The sequence below is a fragment of the Columba livia genome, chromosome 1 (genome assembly GCF_036013475.1).
Source record: "Columba livia isolate bColLiv1 breed racing homer chromosome 1, bColLiv1.pat.W.v2, whole genome shotgun sequence".
NCBI classification, from domain to species: domain Eukaryota; kingdom Metazoa; phylum Chordata; class Aves; order Columbiformes; family Columbidae; genus Columba; species Columba livia.
The window spans coordinates 75,334,432-75,355,460 of record NC_088602.1 but is presented as its reverse complement, the minus strand read 5'-3'; the positions used below and the strand labels follow the sequence as shown (position 1 = coordinate 75,355,460).

At 49.9% G+C, this 21,029-nt stretch overlaps 1 protein-coding gene across 7 annotated transcripts in view; it reads left to right on the top strand.

Annotated features, from left to right (window-relative positions):
* Window positions 1-17,730, top strand: part of LSAMP (limbic system associated membrane protein) — a 1,035,828-nt gene extending 1,018,098 nt beyond the window's left edge. For all 7 annotated transcript variants that reach the window (XM_065063106.1, XM_065063121.1, XM_065063104.1 and 4 more), the window contains one exon: window positions 10,217-17,730. In XM_065063106.1, the coding sequence (XP_064919178.1) occupies window positions 10,217-10,314 (98 nt within the window). In that variant the 3' untranslated portion in view covers window positions 10,315-17,730. The remainder of the gene's footprint in view (window positions 1-10,216) is intronic.
* The last annotated feature ends 3,299 nt before the right edge of the window (window positions 17,731-21,029 follow it).

The following is a 21,029-nucleotide window of genomic DNA, read 5'->3' as shown; positions in this document are numbered from 1 at the left end:
AGTAGAAGCTGCTAATCCCTAAAGCCTCAGAGTAGAGTGCAAAGCCCTGGAAGAAAGAAATTAATAACTTTGAAAGTATGACCTTGAAAATGGAATTAACAGTATTCCTCCCTTTTAAGCCTTCATGATAATAAAGATTTCATCTTCTGAAGCCCTGGCAAGAGAGTCAACAGACTAGAAAAATTACTTCCTGCAGAGGAGCTGGCAAGTGTAAAACCTAAGACCCCTGCAGGCCCCGGGGAGTGAGATGACAGAGAGAGAGACCTGTATGGTGCACATCCTCTTTCCTTTGCACCTTCTCCTTAAGAGGTGTGGGTTGTTTGCTTTTTTTGTTTGTTTGGTTGGTTTTTTGTCATTCCTCCCTCATTTTTGGTCCTCTTCTTTGCTCAAGAAGCAGGACTCCAGCCTTCACTGTAAGTAGAGTCAGCCTATCAAAAGCAGGAAGCCCAGAGCTGCTCAGGCTGGAGAGCACTTGGAAGAAGAGCAGGCCGGCTCTACTTGGTTTGCAATCACTCCTTCCTTCCCATCACAGACAAGTCCTTCTAACCTGCCCCATGTCTCCTCCTGGCCTCACGTCCATGTAGAAACTCATTGGGGCTGACTGTCCTCTTACACCAGGTTTTACCTCACATTCTTTGACAGAATCGCAAGGGCAGATTCCCCAAGCGAAAAAAGGACCCTGCAACCCTCTGCTACCCTTTGAAACTTCTCTGTGAGCTCTTCATCAGCACTGCAGATCTGTCAAACCCTGGAGTCCTGTTAATGTAAAGAAGAGAAAAACTGACACTCACTGTCTCTTTTTCTATCTCCATTTTGGTTTACTCAGATGGTGGGACCCAGGATGCAGGAGAATACTGTAGATTGGCAAATGTGGGTGTGAAATGTATTGATGGGTGGATGATTTTTTTCCCTCTGGGTGTGGATCAGTAACACATCTGCTTTCTGCTTGTATCTCAAATGACCCTTTTTAAAGGTCTGTTTTAGGAATCTTGAAAGGCATAGGTATGATTTCTGCTGGTGGTGATTATGTTGCTCACAGCATTTGGAGACATGCCTCTGGGCAACCAAGAGGACTTGTGGATTTGCTTGAAAGTCTGACCTAGCTTGCATGTTCAGCAAGGATTACGTGGCATGGCACAGCCTCTATCCCACTCTTTTACAGGCCCCTTCAGGGGTGCTGTCAGTGTTGCAAATGGGAGCTGGAGGGAGTGAGGGGAGAGAAGGGAGAATAACATTCTGGAGAAAGTAAGAATGGGCTAGAAACATCACCACCACTCCCTGCAACCTCTGCTTCTTGCTGCTGTAGTGGGTAGATATCTTGGTTTTGGTGGGGATGACAAACCAGAAGATCAGGTCAGATCTGCCCCACTCCCCACCCTCCCCAGCAGTTTTATCCAGGATACTGCTGCATAGTGGTCGTGGAGAGATGCAGACCAACACAAAAACGTGGCCACATTGGGCTGCCTCAGGCAAAAGTAGCTCAGAGCATGCAGAGCTGGCACCCTTTCCTTAGCGTGGCCCTGTGGGGGCTTTGCTGTGCAGGATCCCAGGGTGGGAAATGACCTGTTAGAGAGCAGCATAGGGGAAAGGGACTTGGGGTTCCTGGTGGACACCAGGATGACCATGAGCCAGCACTGTGCCCTTGTGGCCAGGAAGGCCAATGGCATCCTGGGGTGTATTAGAAGGGGGGTGGTTAGTAGGTCGAGAGAGGTTCTCCTCCCCCTCTACTCTGCCCTGGTGAGACCACATCTGGAATATTGTGTCCAGTTCTGGGTCCCTCAGTTCAAGAAGGACAGGGAACTGCTGGAGAGGGTCCAGCGCAGGGCAACGAAGATGATTAAGGGAGTGGAACATCTCCCATGCGAGGAAAGGCTGAAGGAGCTGGGGCTCTTTAGCTTCAAGAAGAGGAGACTGAGGGGTGACCTCATTAATGTTTATAACTATGTAAAGGGTGAGTGTCAGGAGTATGGAGCCAGGCTCTTCTCGGTGACAACCAATGACAGGACATGGGGCAATGGGTTCAAACTGAAACACAAGAGGTTCCACTTAAATATGAGAATAAACTTCTTCACAGTGATGGCGACGGAGCACTGGAACAGGCTGCCCAGGGAGGTTGTGGAGTCTCCTTCTCTGGAGACATTCAAAACCTGCCTGGACACATTCCTGTGTAACCTCATCTGGGTGTTCCTGCTCTGATGGGGGGATTGGACTAGATGAGTTTTCGAGGCCCCTTCTAATCCCTGACATTCTGTGATTCCCTCAGGTGTGTGCAGCCACTAACCCTGCGTGTCGCTGCCAAGCAGCGCTGTGCCCGGCCCGGAGGCTTTGCTGAGGGTTTCAGAGCCAGGCTGGCTCAACCCACAGTAGGTTGTTTTTTTTCCTTGGCCTTCGGCTGCCACCTGGCGGGGACGACGTGGTTTGGCGGCAGCGGCGGCTCCCCCGGCCCCGCACGCCTGCGCTGCGGCTCCTGCCGCAGGTTTGTGGCCAAGCACGGCCGGACGGAAGGGCAGCGAACGGCCCGGCGGGCAGCAGGGATGCAAACGGAGCCTACCCGGGGGGAATGTGCCAAACAAGGAGTTTGCGCAGGGCACCCTGAAGAGCGAGTGTTGTACATGCCACCGTGCTTTCAGCAATCCCTTCATGTACTGCTTATGCCTCTTGCATACCTGTTTCTTGGCATTTGAGCTTCACCTGACACCACATCCATGCCTAAGCAGCTCTGTAGGAATCCTCACTTTTATTCCCGTATGTTTGACCCGACCCAGGCTGGTACTGACTCCTTGCCTTTGCATTTCTGGTACTAACTCCCTCTTCCCATAAACACCATCATTCCCCTGTACCGGCTTCTGTCCCTTCATCCCTGCTTCCCTATGCCTGATCTGGGTTTAATTTCTTCTCTTCATCTCCCCTCTCTCAGGACCTGTTCTTGTTACCTATCCAACCAGCATGCTTACATCAGCTCCTACATTTCCACATTCCTTACCGTGGCTTACACCTACCCCTCTTGTCCTCTTCAGTGTCCTGAGCCCAGCATGCCCATATTGCCATTTCAATTGAAGACCTTCCCTGGTATCGTTTCCTGTACTGTAGCCCTGCATTGGTAGAAGTGTCAGGATCATCATATCGCCTCAGTCCATATTATCCCCTTCTTAAACACCTCACCACAGTGGCCTTTTCCTATGCCTCTGACCTGATACAATCTTCCTCCCATATTTATCACCTCTTCATGCAGCAAACAACCCCAAATGGGCACAATAGGCTTTGAGGGGCCGACGCCAGCCATGAGGCAGGGTGTGTGCAAGCCTACCAAACAGCTTTCTGACTTTGGCCACTGCTGCCAAGTTTGAGTTGCAGTGTCTTGTAGCACTATAAATTCAAGGCTTGAAGGCAGGGAGAAAAAGAGCCTTTTTATTCATCCCACAAAGGTCAGACCTCAGAAGTCTGCTCCCCTGTCAGTGATTTCTGCAGCTACCTTCGTCTCTGGAGGCTGAGCTTGTGCCATGGAGGATGCACCACTGGAGTCTCAGTGGCTTTAGGCCTTGGTAGGACATCAGACCAAGTCCTCTTACAACTAAATTGTGCTCTCTTCAGCCACCTGGGTAGCATCCACTGAGGGCTCAGTAGGAACTGTGCCCAGGTTTGGTGGGGAGACTTGCAGGTCTGCGATTCAGGACTTGAGCATTCAGTGGCCACCAATGTCTTGACACTGGGTAGCTTCTTTCTTAACAGTTTCCTTGAAAAAAGCTCATCTCTGTCTTTCATAGGGAGATCTGAACACACCCCAGCTAATTCTTCCCACACTGAGCAGTTTCCTTAGCCTGGCTCTCCCGTGTAGTCAGCAGAGGAGACTGCAGAGCAAGGAGTGACTTGAGACAGTTTAATCCAGCCAGTTCAGGTAGCAATTAGTAAAGGGCAGCATTCCAGGCTTTCTGTTAATGCCAGAGTCCTAAAGTCGCAGCAGAACACCACACCCAAATCTGATGTGTGGCTTTAATATCACTGCTGGCAGCTGACTGCTACTGTGCTCCTTAGAAGTTTGGGGAGGCTGTGGATATGGAAGTCTTCTGGCAATCCTGAAGTGACTGGGCAAGTTCCTGTAAGAAAAAAAAAAAGAGTCTGTCAAGGAGTGCAGCTTCTGCTGGCTCAGGATGACTCCAAAGCACCTGAATCAGGCTGATATGGTATCAACCTGGCCATGTGCTCCCAGCTGGCCCCCACTCAGTACCCGCAGGGGACAGGACTGAGGGTTAGACAAGACCCTTCAACTGACCCAGTACAGTTGGTTTTGTGATGTGCTCCTTTTGGATGCAGACCGTTTTTGGGGAAGAGCACAGCTCTTGGCTTTGCAATCGTGCCGTGGTTTGCTGTGAACATAGCACCCTGCTTTTCCTCTCCGTCTCCACCATCTCACCCAAGCCTCACCACCTTTCTTACTCTGTCTTTGCCTACACTCTTCAAAGAAGTAGGAGTACTTCATGAGCCATCAAACACACATGCAAAAAAAAAGGCTTTACAGCTATACAATGCAAACTAGCACATATACCCATGTCCTCCATAGCGAAACATGGGCTAAGGTAGCTTGCAGCCCTCTGGGGAGGAGCAGGTGTAGCAAGCCCAGCTGTGCTGCACTAGTGGTATGGGGGTGGGGGAGTAAAACCTGTGAAAGGCCAAAACGCTGACCTACGGAGGTGGTCCCAGCAAAGTAATTCAAGATGTGTGAAGTCTGTGGGGACCTCTTCCCCATGGGTGTTGAAGTGAGATAGTTTTGTGTAGCTATTTACCTTTTTCTGGAAGACCTGCACTGTTGCAAGGCTCTGAGCCAAAGCATCTGAGCAGAAAAATGTTCTGAGGGACAGTCACTGGTTTTCTTCCTTTACAATTAAAATAGACTTTTTTTCCTTCTCAAGCCTTTGTCTCGGACACAGCACAATTATTTTGGCTGTTGCTCTTCCACTTAAAAGAAAATAAAATCAGCCCAAGGCAAACACCCAGCATGGGATCATCCCACCTGCCCTGTTGATGCTTGTAAAGTGCTATGCAAACAGGACCTTATAATGGGAAAGGTCAAGCAGCCTTAGTAGCAGCGGGTGCCACTGGCTCTGCATAGAATGCTGGCAAAGCTCGCGCAGCACGGACAAAGCAGCAAACTGCAGACGGGAGTGTGCAGCAACTCTTCCACTTCATGCTATGTGGAAGAGTTTGCCTGCAGGAGGGTCAGACACTGGGTGAAATCACTGAAGTCCCACAATGGAGTGCCTCACTGCCCCTTCTGCATCCCCACTCCGAAGTATGGAAGTTGTCCCAGAAGTGTCAGGAAAAGACCCCTGGAGCCTCTCTGTATGGGACTGGTGCGCAAGGCACTACACGCAGGTGGGCAGGAGCAGTGAGGTCATGGTGGCATGGCTCGGGTTTTCCCATGGTTACATTTAAGGACACAGCTAGGGTTACCCTGCCTTGGGAAGTGGGGTGGGATGGGGGCTGTACCTGATTCCCTTCAGCCCTGAGTGAGCTGCAGGTCTCTAAATCTTAGCCAGCCCTACCTTGTGCCGTGACACCAATGCAGACCATTCAGGCTGACTGCATGTCACAGACGAAGACTCAGAAACGTGGGGCGCAGTGTCCCATGAGGCTGTTGCATAGTTAATCACTGTGGCAAGGATCCACCTGCAACTGCACTGGGTATCTAAATGTCTCACTATTTGGAGAAAGGAAGGAAAGTGCATTTGTTTTGCCCTTGCCAAGTTTCAGTCTGATTTGATTAATGCAATCTGACTCGGTCAGCCGCTTGGGGTCTGGAGTCCCTTAAGGGTTTATTTGTGAAACGCTGCCAGATATTCATATTGACTCATCATCATCAGAAAGCCAATTTCCTTCACTGGCCACGCTGGAAGAAAAACCCCTACAAAGCTATTGCATGGTCGTGAACTTCACAGCGATGCCAAACTGCAGAGGAATTATTAGCCTGGGAGTTTAGATTGCAGAGAGAACTCCTCGAGCACAGGCTCAAGGTCACATAGGTGGGAGACTGCAGAGAAAGTGCCACTTGTTCACCAAGGCCCCTTATGGCCGCTAAAAGGGTCGCTGCTTCTCTTTTAATATCAGCGAGCGCGCACTTTGCTCAGCGCGGCGGTGGCGGAGCGCTGAACAGAGGGGCGAGGCGCGGTAACGGGAGTCCGTGCCCAGGGCAAGAGGGGCAGGGGAGTGCAGCCGGGTCGCCCCGGGATTTGCTGGGGCTCCCGGGGATGCTCCCTCCCGTGGCGGCGGCGGGAGGCGCGGCCGGTACCGGGCGGCTCCGCGGGGCGGCGGTGCGGCCGCCAGGGGGCGGCGGAGACCGCGGCGTGGCCGCGGCTGGAGCGGGGGGCGGGGGTGCCGGTGCCTGCGGGGTGGATGTACCTGCGTGTCCGTGTCATGGGGGGGGCTGTCCGAGGAGTGGGGGGTAAGGGGGTTGTTTGCATGTGTGCGGGGTGTGTGTGTGTGCACTGTTTGTTCGGGGGGTGGGTGTGGACGTCGGTACCCACTTGAGAAGGTACATATGAAGGGTCTGGAGCACAAGTATTATGAGAAGCAGCTGGGGCTGTTTAGCCTGGAGAAAAGGAGGCTGAGGGGAGACCTTGTTGCTGTCTACAACTACCTGAAAGGAGGTTGTAGCATGGAGGGTGTTGGTCTTTTCTGCCAAGTAACAAGTGATAGAATGAGAGGAAATGGCCTCAAGTTGCACCAGGGAAGATTCAGATTTGATATTGGGAAAAACTTCTTAACAGAAAGGGTTGTCAGGCATTGGAACAGGCTCCCCAGGGAAGTGTTTGAGTCACCATCCCTAGAGGTGTTTAAAAGACGTGTGGATGAGGTTCTTAGGGATGTGGTTTAGAGGTGGACTTGGCAGCGTTAGGGTAATGATTCGCAGAATTGTAGAATGTCCTGAGTTGGAAGGGACCCACAGGGATCATCGAGTCCAACTCCTGTCACTGCCTATGACAACCTCACTGTTCACACCATGTGTCTGAGAGCATTGTCCAGTCTTCTCTTTAATACTGTCAGGCTTGGGGCCATAACTATGTCCCTGGGGGGATTTTTCCAGGACTCTGTGATCTTAAAGGTCTTTTCCAACCAAAATGATTCTGTGGTTCTGTGTGCATGCATGCACCTGTGCGGCTAGGTGGGTGTGCTTGCAGGTGTGCATGGGTGGAATGGTGAATGTGCAGGTGTGTGGCGAGGTTGTGCATGTGCACTTGTGGGTGTTGGGCAGCACGCACATGAAAAACATGTGCTGCTGTGGGGGGCTGGCGCACGCCCTCCAGCATGGACATTAACCCCGTGGTGTGTGGGTGCCTCAGCTCCCACATCATTGGCGCACACAGTGCACAGCAGCACATACACGCACACACACATCATGCAAACACACGCTGTCACAGCCAGCCAGGCCACAGCATGGCTGTTTCAAGGTGTGGCTAGGGAAGAAGACTGAAAGTATAGAGTGAGTGGAAAACAGATACTATTTCTTGCACAAAATCTCACTAAGAGATGAATGTTTTATTTTCTGCTAACATTTTCACTCTTTTGATTCTGCTGCAAGACCCAGAGGGTTATGTGCAGGGGCTTGCGGCAGCTTTGAGCCACACCAGGTCCCAGGGCTCCCAGTCAGCTTGACACACTGCCCGGCACCCATGCAGCTGCACACAGCCCACTGATACAAACAACTGCTGGCATTTGCATGAGCTGTTGTGCGCAAGACAGTCAGGACTGCACATGGAAAGGCTCCTGTGGCCAGCCCCACCACCTCACTGGCACATGCAGGGAGCTTATCAGGGAAACACGAGAACATATAACTCACATAACTTTTCAGCTGTGGAGGTGGGAGTCTTGGCTTGTCAGATACCCTCAAGCTTACTCACGTGAGCTCAGGCAGAGCAGAAAGCTGTGTGACCCTCTCCCAAGTCCTTCATCACACTGTGCCTTGTGTGTCCTCTCTTATACCTAATTATTGCAGAAGCTCATCTCTTACCATACCATACCATACCATACCATACCATACCATACCATACCATACCATACCGTACCACACCGTACCATACCATACCATACTCCTATCCCACACCACTCCCCGAGCACACAAACCACATATGTATGTGTTACACACAAGTCCATCCATGTGTTAGTATTATATTTTAGACAAATAGTAAAAATGTGATGGTGAAAACTTTTTGTGGGCAACACACCCTGCTTGGTGTGTTCTTGATTGTTTGCTGGGCCAGAGGAGTCATGTTCTGGGAGTTCTTCACCACCAAAATGAGATGCAAGTGGTCCCAAACATCCTTCCCAAAATCATTTGACCATCAAAAATGCTTTCTCTGACACATAGGTCAGCTAAGTGTAGCAGCTGAACTTGAATTTGTTCCTGAGCTCAGAGAGGGAAATAAGTTCCTGTCGCCAAAAAAATAAGTGAAAAAACAGTACTGTAAGATTTGTGTGAGAAGCCACAAAAGATGAGCAGGGAATAACAGAAAAAAAAAAAAAAAAAAAAGAAGCCATAGATGGAATATAAATTTTCTACACAATTCAGGACATACTTATCTAGTAATGAAAGAACAGCATTGGAGCACAAACAGCTGATCTAGTAAATGATGGGCTACATTAGGAAGAAATCACACAAATGAAAGTGCTACGGAATTTCAGGGGCTCTGGGGACATCCTTCTTGGATTTGCTGCCTCTTAGCCACCAGCTGGAGTTTTAACAGCGACTGTGCTGCTGAGCAAGCTTGTGGCACCCATGCACCCTGCAGAGAGGGGCTTTTTGCCCAGTAAACTCTGCAGGTTGTGAGAGAGCATTACTGCACTTGAGTCCCATAGGGTTCTCCTGGGCAGGGGGCTGCTTTATTTGGCTCTCCCCTGTCATTAGAAATAGCTCTTCTTGGTGGTAACACATCTTTGTTCTTCCACAGCAGGATCAGTTCCAACACACAGACTCATCTTCTTCTCCACGCTTCGGCATCTTCCTGCACCCCTTTTGTGTAAAGCACTGCATATACATACACACTTACATATATGTAGACATACATATGCATATAGATGTATGTGTACATACATCTATTCATGCATGTGTACATATAAATGTACATATATGCATACACCTGTGTGTACATATACATATAATAATATGTATTATACGCATTCTTATAGATACAGCATGAATTAATGATACCACAACCATGTACACCTCCCCGCCCCACTGTAAAGAAAAGGTTGCCAAGTCTTAATATTGCAGGGTGAATTTAAAACAGCACTGCTACCTTTAAAGCCATCCAAAAAAGGGGACCCATACATGAGGGGATGAATGAGAAGATGTCAGGAGTGTTAGCACTTAATATTCCTGGAGCGAAGCTGCATTATTTGTTGCTGCGGCAGAGTGCTCCTCCCTGCCCCCTCTGACAGACCCCTGTGCATGCGTGCACACACACATGCAAGTCCATTTCCCACCCTTATGAAAAATTAACCTCCCCAGCACACCCCACGCCCTTGCCGCATAGGTGTCATGCCACAGGGCCATAAACGCAACAGCGAAGCCTTCCTCTGTCCCAATTAAGAAATAAATAATTGCAGCACAGCCCCTGGGAGGGGAGGCGTCCGCTGGTTGGGTCCATGTTTTATTGATCAGACTGCTGTGATGAATCAGCCCCCGCAGAGCTGGTGTCTGGCTGCAGACAGGCACTGGCCACTGCACTGAATTACAACGAGCCCTGGAGTCCAGGGCCGCCGCCTGGCAGTGGAGCCGGGAGGTGCGGGGCTGGTGGCTGGGGCTGCCCCATGTGGAGGTGTGAGCTGTGCCCCGATGCCAAGTGGCCAGCGGCTCCCAGACAGAGGCACAGCGAGGGATGGATGGGATGTGGTCAGCAGCCGGGCTTGAGCCTTCCTGCTTGCTCCAGGGCCTGTTTCTCCAGCCTGGGTGTTTCCCATGGAGAGGCGCACGCCATCAGAAGGTTGGGCGGGAGGGGAGGATGCTGAGGAGCTGGGGGCAGGAGGCTGCAGCTGGCCTAGATGGAGGCTCACCTGAGTGGGAAGGTGAGCAGCCTGTGCAGCCCTGGCACCCTGCTGCAGGAGCAGCCCAGGGGCAAAGCGTCGTGTTCCTCTGTTACCCCCATCTCACCCAGCCGTGTGCAATTTTGTCCTCTCATCCGTGTGTAATCTTGTCCTCTTTTCTCTCCCTTCTCGCACTCTGCAGGACCCGGCACAGGGAGAGTAGACAACGGCTCCATGAGTTTGGCCGTCCCACTGTGGCTGCTGGCAGCGTCCCTGCTCTGCCTACTCAGCAAATGTTAATACAAATCAGAATTAAAAATAATAATAATAATAATTAATAATTAAAAAAGAAACCCGACACGACAACAACACCACACAAAACAAAACGCATTATACAGGAGACAGAGCGAAGAGAGGGGAGAGAGAAAAAAGGGGCGGGGGGAGAGAGATAGAGGACTGTTTCTTTCACAACTTTTGTGTGTTCAGGAAAGAAGAGGGGGGAGAGGAAAAATTACAGCAAAGAAGAATCAGCAACATTTAATCCAAAATCTTACAAGCCGACTGTCAAGTCACCAACCGTCTAGGAGGCAACATGAAGTGAGGGAGAAAATGGGGACCAGCAAGGATCATGTCACCAGAGGATGGTGCAACATAAACAATCCAAGAAAACCTGCAAAGCTAATCGAACAGATGCTTTTTCTTTTCTCTCCTCTTTCCTCTTTTCCATACTCCCTCACCTTCCTTCCTTCCTCCTCTTTCTTTCTTTTGTGGAAAGAGGTCTTTGCTTCGGTGTCTACAGCCACTTATCTTTTTTGGATGCCCTGGGTCATTTTTGTGAGCCGATGCTCAGACAATTCGTACTTCTGAAAACAAAAAAACAAACAAACAAAAAGCCACAAACCAGAGCAAGTCACCTGAAGCTCTCTGCACACTGGTGTCCTGTGAAGAACCCCTTCCTCTCTTCACTTTACCTTGTGCTCCTGTGCACCCAGCCCTTGCTAAACACCTGTCCCCTCCTTCATGCAACATCATGCTCACTGGCCTGAACTAAAGCTGTGTCAAGTCTACTGAAAAAATACTTTTATTTTAATCCTCTTCCTCTCCTCCCTCAAGTCGACCAGGTGTCTTTCTCCCGTATATGCCTGTGTGCGTGCGTGCATGCGTGTATGTGTGGCTCTCGCTCCATCTTCTCTCTCTTTCTCTCTTTCTCTTGCTCTCTCTAAGCATGCAAAAGGAACAGTCCATGTGTACATATGCTCATCCTGCTGTAGATAATGTCCTGGCTTGTAAGTGTGAGACAAGATGCTGAGAGATCACTTGAGCAGAGAAGAGGGGTGAGGAGAGAGGGGCAGATGCGACACAGGTTCCCATGGTGTCTCCTCTTCAGTGGCCTCACTGGCTTTTGACTCCTGGCCACCTAGCTTGCAAGAGGCAGTCTGCAGCCTTGTTTAGCATTTTTTTTTCTCTTCCACCTGCAACTTGTCTGGCTGTCAGCCTTCAGGTACCAGCACAGCAGCCCCTGCTACACATGAGTGCTTGCACACATGCATGGGGGTGTGCACGTATGTGCATTTGTCCAAACAAGCAGAAGAAACCAGGACTGGCCTGCAGCACTATGGAGTACAGAGTGTGGCCGTCACTCTTCCTGGGGAGGGGAGGCTGGACCGGTGAGATGTGAGTGATGAGACCTTGGACATCACGGAGCAGGCATTCCTGTAGGTATAGTGCTTGCGTAGGAATAATGCCTCAACATGAAATCCACAATCTGGTTGTTCCTAACCATTTTGGTAGTCATGTTGTTCTTACTGTCCTCCGTGTTATAAAATGCTCTGTAAGAGTGAGTGTGTTTGTGTGTGTGTGTGTGTGTGCACGTGTATGTGTGTATTGTATGACACTGCTACTACAAAGCTCACTTTGCAAATTCCACATTTGAAAGAAGTGGGGTCAGAAAATGTCCAGGACCTGTAAATGTAAGAAGAAAAACAAATGTCAGGTCCAAAATCCTGGGCTTATAAAGAAGGAGCTTCAAGTATTGCAGCAAAGAAGTAGGCAGCATGATTCCCCTTGCTCTTCTCTTTTCTCATATGAACGGTGCTGATCTTGCTGGAGAGGGCTGTCACTTGCCATCATCCTTCCCATGGCAGAATCACATGCAGAGGTGCCAACAGGAGATGCTCCCGTGTCTCCTGAGCAGGGAGAAGGAGAGGGAGAGAACAGGCTGTGAGAAACAGGGTTAAGAAAATGCTGTTTGGTGGCTGGAAATAGCCGCACCAGCACCAGGCCTGCTGGAGGAGCCAGACGGAGCAGTGCAATGGGGGAAGCCAGCAGTGGGATGCTGCAGCGACTGCGAAGCAGGGGCAGTAGGGAGCAGACTCCTGTGTTTCCTGGCCAGACACAAGCCCCAGCACCCACAGCAGCAAAGATGGTAAAATACAGGGTTTATCAGGTAGCCACCATTTTTTTTTCTGGGAGAACTTGAGTTAGCCCACACAAGCTGAGTGACCAACCCACAACAGTACAGTGCTTTACAGATGCTTAGCACTACTGATCTTTCAAGCACCAGCAAGCTTGCTTTTCTGTCTTTGCCCTGTGAACTGGTGCAGTAGCGGCACACTTGGCAGCCATGTTTGCTTGCTCTCGAAGTGAAGGGGGAAAATACTTGGGCTTGCAGCCCTGTGGCGTGCAGGAGAGGAGATACCCACCGAGTGGTCCCTTGCCAGGAAGGAAAGTCTGTGAGCCCCATCCCCATCTTCACAGGGCTGGGACACGCTCTGCCAAGGCCTTTCCCTGCTGCTCAGTGCAGCACTTTCACCTTGCGCTGCGGCACTGCGGGCGCCTGCCTCCTCTCTGCTGAGCTCAGCTGTTCTGGGCAGCGCCGGGCAGGCAATTAAGCAAAGCAGTCAAGGGCTCCTCACAGGCAGCCAGAGTGAGCAAGGAAAGTATTAGAGACACGAGAGTCTGAAGTTTGGGTGACGGCAGACTTGCTATAGATCTGCTGTGGATTTGGGTGGTGGTAGGTTATGCTCCTCCCACTCCTACAGGCCCCATAGCCATTCCTGAGGGTGTTTGTTGTGCCTTGGTGCAAGAGGGGCGAGCTGGGAAAGTGGTGCTTGAAATCCATCCAAGGCATCCGGGCACAGTTTCCCTCTTCTGAAACAAGGCGGCTCTTGGTGGGACTTGTGCATTTCCTTTGGAGACTGGCGTGCTGTACCCCAGCAAAAAAACATGCCCTGTATCCTTCAGAGCATTTGGACACCCCAGTCCTCCTGCCTACTTCTCACTCAGGAGGGTGGTGTCATTTGGTGTCTTAGTAGCAACTCCACATTTGCTACTTCAGCAGGGCTCCTCAGGCCCTGTACAGCCGTGAGCTGATGCTGGTCCCAGAAGCTGGGGCTGGGAGCTGCCCCTCTCCAGCACACCGGCATGAGCGAAAGCACCGCATCGCTGGCAGTTCTCAGTCTCGGGGCTGTACCTACAGCTGGATTTGTTGTCACAGGCTTGTTGCGAGAAGGTGGGCTGCCTGCAGTGACTTGCTGTCACAGGCTGTTTCTAAGGGCTGGGTCAAGCCCACAATTTTCTTCAGGTTGAGGCTTCTCTTTGATGTCAACCTGGTTGCTGTTGTAAGCTCTGTCCTGCGTGTTGTCCTCTACATGTGTTTTTGTCACTGTGGGGTCACTCCTAGGCAGAAGGTTCATACACATCAGAGCCCTGTGGTGTGGTTGTGGTCACAAGTCCTGGCACCTCATTGCCTCACATCTTTTTTGGTTTTGAAGGAGTTTTGAGGGGATATTTTTTTAGATGTCAAGGCACAGAGGCTTATGGGTAAAGGCAAATATATTACTAAGAACAGGACACTTGTTTTTGGAAGCCATCTCCCTGTTAGCCAGAGGAAACAGCCACAGCCTCGAGACTGGGACCTGGTCTTGCCTGCAGGATCTGGGCAGATCTGTGCCTCCATCACCCTGCTGTGAAACAGGGTTAAAGCCAGTTATTTGCAGAGCTGTCTGAGAAAACCCACAATGAGCAGGTGTGCGTGTTGTCTGCAACAGTGCTGGGAGCCCCACTCCTGGCAATATCTGTTCCTAGCAGGGCTGGGGGAGCCACAGATAGTCTGGAGCTTGATTTACTCCAAGAAGCTAATCCTGAGAGCTGCCACGTGTGTCATGGGATACTGTGAACATCCCCCTGTTTCTCCTGAACTCCAGCAGGGATCATGCAAAGCATTTGTCAAGAGGAGAGCCCAGGTAAACATAGGAAACACAGGCAAGGTCAAACGCTTTTCCCCATTCTCTTTCCCCCCTTTGCCCTTTGACAGAGATGTTGCAAAGGGTTTTCTCATGTCTCAGGCCCTTTTCTCTGGTGCTTTTTTTCCTTCTTCCCTCTACTCCATGTTCATGTTGCTGTCTTCCCCATCCCCTCCCAAAAAGCTGTGTTCTTGCTTCCTGCTGCCTCTCAGCTGGTTGGGGACTGAGGGAGATGGGAGTTTGGAATGGGACACCAGTTCCTTGAGCTTGTCAGTGTAATTGTGTTTGATCAATGGAGATTTAACATTTAATGTTATAAAAAGAAACAAAATGTGAAAGAAAAAAAAAGAAAAAAAAATTGTATTTCTTCTACTGGTTTGTAAATATTATGAGAGTCACATGAGATGTCTGGTAATGTCCAAGCAGAGGAACAAAGACTTAGATTTAATATATGGCCCCATACTTGCTAGCAGATTTCTAACCCTTTCCAGATGACCGAGAGGAGGGGTGAGGGCAAGTCTTTCTGAAAGGAACTGGACAGGGGGAATGCAGCCACCCCGAGCCACATGAACTCCATGCATGACTGCAGCACGTTGCTTGGAGCGTGTGTCTATTCAGATGGAAAATGAATCAGATGCTTGTCTCTGAACGGCTGGGAAGGGCGACGTGGGACGACGCTCCAGCCGACACCTGTATCTTGGCAGTTGTGTTCATTTTTGTTTGTTTGCAGCCCCGCAGCTTGCGGGCATGTTGCTCAGTGATGCACTCCCCTCCTCCGCCCTTCCTGCTTTCTTCACCAGTGAAGTTGTGTCGCCCCATGCTAGCACCAAGTGCATGTAAACGTGCCATTCACGAAGATTTCATTGGTGACATGCATTGTGTCGAGAGTTAGTCTTTGTCTGCACACCTTTCTCACGCCACTGACTGTTCACCGCGTGGGCAGATCTCTTGTGTACTGCTGCCTGCCTCACTTTAGCTCAAAAATATACCCAAGCCCCACCAGCTCGTCTTAGCTCCAGGTGCATCCAGACCATGCCCCCAAGCCACCTGTTTGAGCAACCCCATTTTGAAAGTCCAAGCTCGCAGCATGGACAGAGTCACCATCAATAGCCACATGGTCTTCAGGCTGAGTGAAAGCTGCACATCTGGAAGAAATTTGGGTGAGCAAACAGTGATGATTCAAGAACATTTGGGGAAGAGGATCTGGGAAGTGGGAGAAGCCACTTTAGAGCCCTTCACAGCTCCACCATCAGTTGATGTTTCAGCTCAATCTTTCTGCGGTGCTTGATCACTTCGCCTTTCCCTGATGAGGGTATCTGTGGGCACAGGGAAACAGCCAGCCCCTCTCACACCTCTGCTTCCTCACCTTCAGTCACACTGACCCGCAGCCCAAATCATCGTGGTGCTTGATGTGATGTAGCAACTGACACCGAGGATGGCTGAACAAGACAGTCCTGCAGAGAGATGCTTGGGGGATGAGCAGTTCTCTCTCTCTCTCTTTTGGTGATGCAAAAATCTTACTGCTTATCTGACTCAAGTACACAAAACTTCTTGAGTTAGGGATGCCGGGAGCAAACTGTTCCATGGAAAGAACAGAACATCAGGCAGGGATGTGATGGAGAAACTGGATGGTAATTTCCAAGATGTGATGTCAGTGGAAAAGGATAGGGATGAGTGCTGTCCATCAATCATGCACAGTACTCCCAGGTTAGCCACTGCGGAGACCATGGCCTCTGAACACTGGTCTTCAAGTGGCTTCATTTCCAGTGGGATGTCCAGAATATTTTTTTCTAATTGCATGATTGCTGCTGGCTAAGATCTGTGTCACATCATTAAAACTTCTTTCTCTTTTCCTTCTTCTAACTTGCTAGAACGATGTTCAGGCAGCCCCTACAGCCCCCTCCTTCCCCCAGATTTTGCCTGATTGTTGGCTCCCATTAGGGCAATATGTGGTATTTGCTTGTTGATTCACTCACCATAACAGGAAAGCAGAAGTCAGCTTGGTGAGGATATGTTGGCATGGTCCTCTGGATCTCAGTCGCTTGGGGCAGCATGTGTAAGGCAGGGAGACCAGCCAAGGCAGGGCTTGGGAAAGAGGAGCAGCTCTGCTAATTAGCCCAGACAGGTGGCAAGCAAAGGGTCCCTCACTTTTTGCAGGCTCAGGTTAGCTGGTGCCACAGTGACTCAGCCTTCCCTGCAAGCCTTCTAGATGTGCGCAGGCAGCAGAGGAGGAAAGGGCACTGCAAGCCAGGAGGACATGACAGCAGCAGAGGTCGCAGGGCTGCATACACAGCTGGGCTCCCTAGGCAGCATGGCTGGGGAAGAAGCAGAGATCATATCCACTAAGGGCTGATCCCAGATAGAGAAGGATCTTCCTTTCCCTGCCTGTGCTCCTGGTGCATGAGGCACTCACCTCCCATTCCCCGGGGTGTGCACACCACACTGCAACTGGCCTTGGTGAGCAACACCATGTGAGACCATGGTGGCTCCAGCCATCCCCTCAGAACAGGTGTGTGGATGTTTCTGTACGTAACATATGAGCCATGGATGGAGACGAGAAGCAAGACCACCTAGGAGCCAGCCAGCGAGGAAAGCACCTCCCAAGCAGGGCTGTCCTTCTCCAAAATTCTGATGCTTGCTCCCCATTTCAGCCACCCACAGGCACACACACGGACACCCTGTGACCTCTACTGCACACACGCCACAGACATCCTCATGGCTGCCATACAGGCGCTCCCCTCTCCCACCGTCTCCATCCCGCAGGCAGCCAGACACGGGCTCCTCCACTTGCTCCTGGCGGTGGCTCTGTCTGCCCACATGGCCACATGGTGACCTCCTGAGGAGACCAGGAGAAACCCGCCTGTGCCTGTGCCTGTGGAAGCACACGCCTGTGCCAGGACAGGGAGGAGGGGGCAAAGAGCGGGAACCTGCCTCCACGGAGCCACCATCACCTCCCAAAAATCTTTCAACTTTCCCAGCTGGAGCCAAGTTTCATCCTTTAGACCTTGAGAACGAAGGCCAGTCCCTTCTTCTTGCTACACAGTGGGGTGGTTAGAACTCTCCTCATTAACAGTGTTATATACATATAAATATATATATATATCTATATCTTTATATATATTTTTCCCCAGCACTGTAGACATGAGCTGAACTTCTCTTTAATGAAACGAGAAAACGGCCATTTTATTTTTTGCCATTGGTTTGTTTTTTGGAACTAGCTCTGTGAAAAAAGATTTTAAAAGCGCAAGTGTGTGTGTAAAAGAACCGATCAAAAATAAAACAAATCAACCCAACGAATGAACAAAACCCAGTGATGGAAAATAAAAGAAGCTTTTTATTTTTTCTTTTCTCAATGTATTTAACTTCTGTTATCTCGTTTCTGTTTCTTTACATGTATGAATGCTCTGCTCTTCTGTGATCTTAAAAAAATACAAAAAAATACAAAAATGAAATAAACGTGAAAAGGAGGTAATGGTTCTTCATTTCCCCTCCCTTCCTTGCATACCCTGGCTTCTCTCCTCACTTATTGTGTCTAGTGATGACTTCCCAGCCCACCCAGGGGATGCAGGCCAGGCTGCCCCTTGTTTCACCTTCCTTGGCAGGGCAAGGTGGTGCAGAGCTGCAAGCAGGGCAGGGACAAGTGGCCTGGGGCTGAGGGTGCTGGGTCACCCCTCACAGGCTGGACTCTGGGGTGGGGTGCTGGGCGGAGAAAGGGGCAGCCAGGCTGTAAGGAGGCATGAATTGGGGCTGCCATGAGGAGAGGAGGTGTGCAGAGGCTGTGTGCAGCTGGGCAGTGTGAATGAAGCTGCAGTGCCCAGCCCGAGTGCTCGAAGTCAGCACTTGCCTTTGGCTCTTGCAAATAACCACATTCTTTCTAATTTAGTTGCATAGTTTTGCGCGTGTTTGTGTGTACGTGTGTGTGCGTGTACAGGTTGGGATCAGGGTTGCAGTCTCAGGACGGGAAGAGTGAGGAAGCAGATGGGAGGGATGGACTGAGGCTGAGCAGCCCAGGCGAGCATGAAAGAGGAGCACCAAAATACAGGGCATGATGGTGAAGATGGAGGAGACCAGTGGGGAGGTGGGCAGGAAATTCTGGACAAGAAAACAGAGAAGGACACAGCAGTGGAGAGGCCAGGTTCTATGTTGAGGAGGGAGAGGGGAGACAGCAGAATAGAGAAGTCCTGGGGCTTGGAGCAAGGGCAGCCAGGACAATAGGGAGAGGCTCAGGAGTCTTGTACTAGGGGCACAAGCACAAAAAGAATAGGTTGAAGAAAGAGAGCAGAAGGGAGGAGCCAGCAGAGCAGCCAGGGCAAGTGGTGGAGAAACCAAGAAGTGGGTCCAGGGATTCTGCTGAAAGGAGAAAGCAGCACCTGGAATATCTCACATGGTAAGTAAGAAGGAAGGAGAGCCCAGGACACCAACAGCTATATCCCTCCAATGGCAGGATCTGACCAGCACGTAAGAGCCACCTGGATGTCACAGCCTTGCGACTCCTTCCTTGTCCCGGTGGGAGAACTTGCATTTCCTAGCAGGCCCTGGGGACACAGTCAATATGCTACAGCTCAAGACAGTGGCGTGGATGGGATCCAGGCCCTGGCCATGCAGGAGGACTAGGGCAGCACAGGGCTATGGAGGGGGATGGAGGAGTGTGTGCCCGCACCTGGGGAAAGGGAACCGCAACGCTGGAGCAACAGCACAAGGCTGCACCTGGCCCAGCTCAGCTCACACCAAGGCCACAGCTCTGAAAGCAGGGTGGTCTTGTCCTCACACACTGTGGGAGCCCGAAAAAATGGGCTTCTTGTTTCTGGGTCTGCTCTGCCCAGCATCTGCATGATGCCTATGAAAAGGTTTACCAGATTTTGTTTCTGGAACATAACACATAGGACAATGAAAGCCCGGTTTTCAGTAGCGTACTGACTTGTTTCTTAAATTGCATGAAATTAAATAAAACCTGCTGTCAGATACTAAGCACAAACAGAGGTACATCAGTAAGCACTAGGCATAAGCAGGACTGTGAACGTGAACATGGCTAGCGCTTCCCACACCTTTCCTATTCGAGACTGAGAAGAAGCAGTTGATTATGAACCGTCCTCTGTTGCTATCATCCTCTCTCATGGCACTGGGAGACATGGGGGGTTAGGGGGCAAGGTGGGGAACCCCAGTCAGAACTGGTGGGAGGACCGCCAAGCTGGGGTATTAGTGTGCTCTACGTATATGAAGGTCAGTACTGAGCTTTATTGGCCGGCCACTGAGGTGGAAACAAACCATGCTTCTTGGTGCTGTATATGGATGTCCCCACCACAACCAGGGCTCCACATCAATGTCTGCTCCGAACACACCTGGAAAAGCTGTCTGTGCCATTTCACCTCCATCACCTTAATGCTGAGACTAAAAAGAAGAGAAGCAAAACCCAGGCAAGCAGAGTGTCTCTTCTCATTAACATTTTAAATGGTTATTTTAATGGTACATTTAACTAATGCTAACTTATCCATGGGAAGAGAATTTGGCTGTTAGCACTGGCATCTGCTTAACAAACTGAAGCTTTGCATTTGGTGAGGCGTGAGCATAACACCAATAGTATTACTTGCTAACAGCAGACTCATTAGCATTAATTGCTGCATTTACTATCACCAAGAGCTTTCTGTGTCTGTAACATCAGTTATTAGATGTAACCCATTCTCACTGCAAAAGGTACACAGGAAATTATTAGCAATGATGCTGACCTACTGGTAAATGAGGATCTAAATTCATGGCACTTACCATAACTCGAAACTTCCAAAAGAGTAAGAAAAGTGATGAGACATTCTGTGAACTCTGTTCATTTTTTCTCACTGAAGAACTGTCTTCAAACACAGCTAAATTGCCATTGGAAATGAGTTTAAGGGTTATGGTGCTCAAAGGCCACAGTAAAATGTGTGTCCATAAAAATATCTTGCAATTCAGCCAAGACTGGCTTTTGCTATCCAAAGCAGGCGTTGTCAGAATAAGCAAAGAGCTGGGTTTGGGGTGATAAACTGTGATGGTTAAAACACCTGCTCAGATTTGCCACAAGTGTGCACTGGTTGGCCCTATTAAAATTGACAGGACTTGTCAGTTGTGCCCATCTGCAGCTGGAATCCCAAGGCAGTGTATTTGTCTTACAGACACCATATTTTGATGCTCAGGATTTTTTCCATAAGATTTCTCAAAATGTGACACTTCAGGCTGGGTTATAAATCAGGACGCAAATGTCACAATTTATCACAAAATTCAGACCCAAGCACACCAGAAGCATGGGGGCACCATTGAGCGGCTGTGACATGGGATACATATTAGACCTGGAAATTTCAATTACTTGCTTCCAGAGGCATACCTGTACCTAACATCTGTTACTGGTCTGTTGTCTGTGTTACAAACTCTGTCCATACACGGCAGGTGTGGTCTCTGTAAAAGCTTGGGAACACACTGGAAAGTACGAGTGTTACACAATGTTTTCTGATGATTAATGCTTTCATACCATATGGTTTATAGAATATTTACTACTACTTCTTCAAAAGTGCTGCCTTTTCAGCTTAGCTTTGTGCTGGTTTGTCTGAAAATGGGCTAATTTTCTTTGTGCAGTTAGAAACCTTTCTTTTTCATAGCTAGCACAGTCATTATTCGGACTTAGTTTGAGAACAAATGATAACACCCTAGAACAGAGTTAATGTTTTTAATTGCTCTCTCTCTCTCTCTCTCTCCCTCTCTCTCTCTTGAGTTGGGAGTGTTTGGTCAGGACATTTAGTTTGGCTT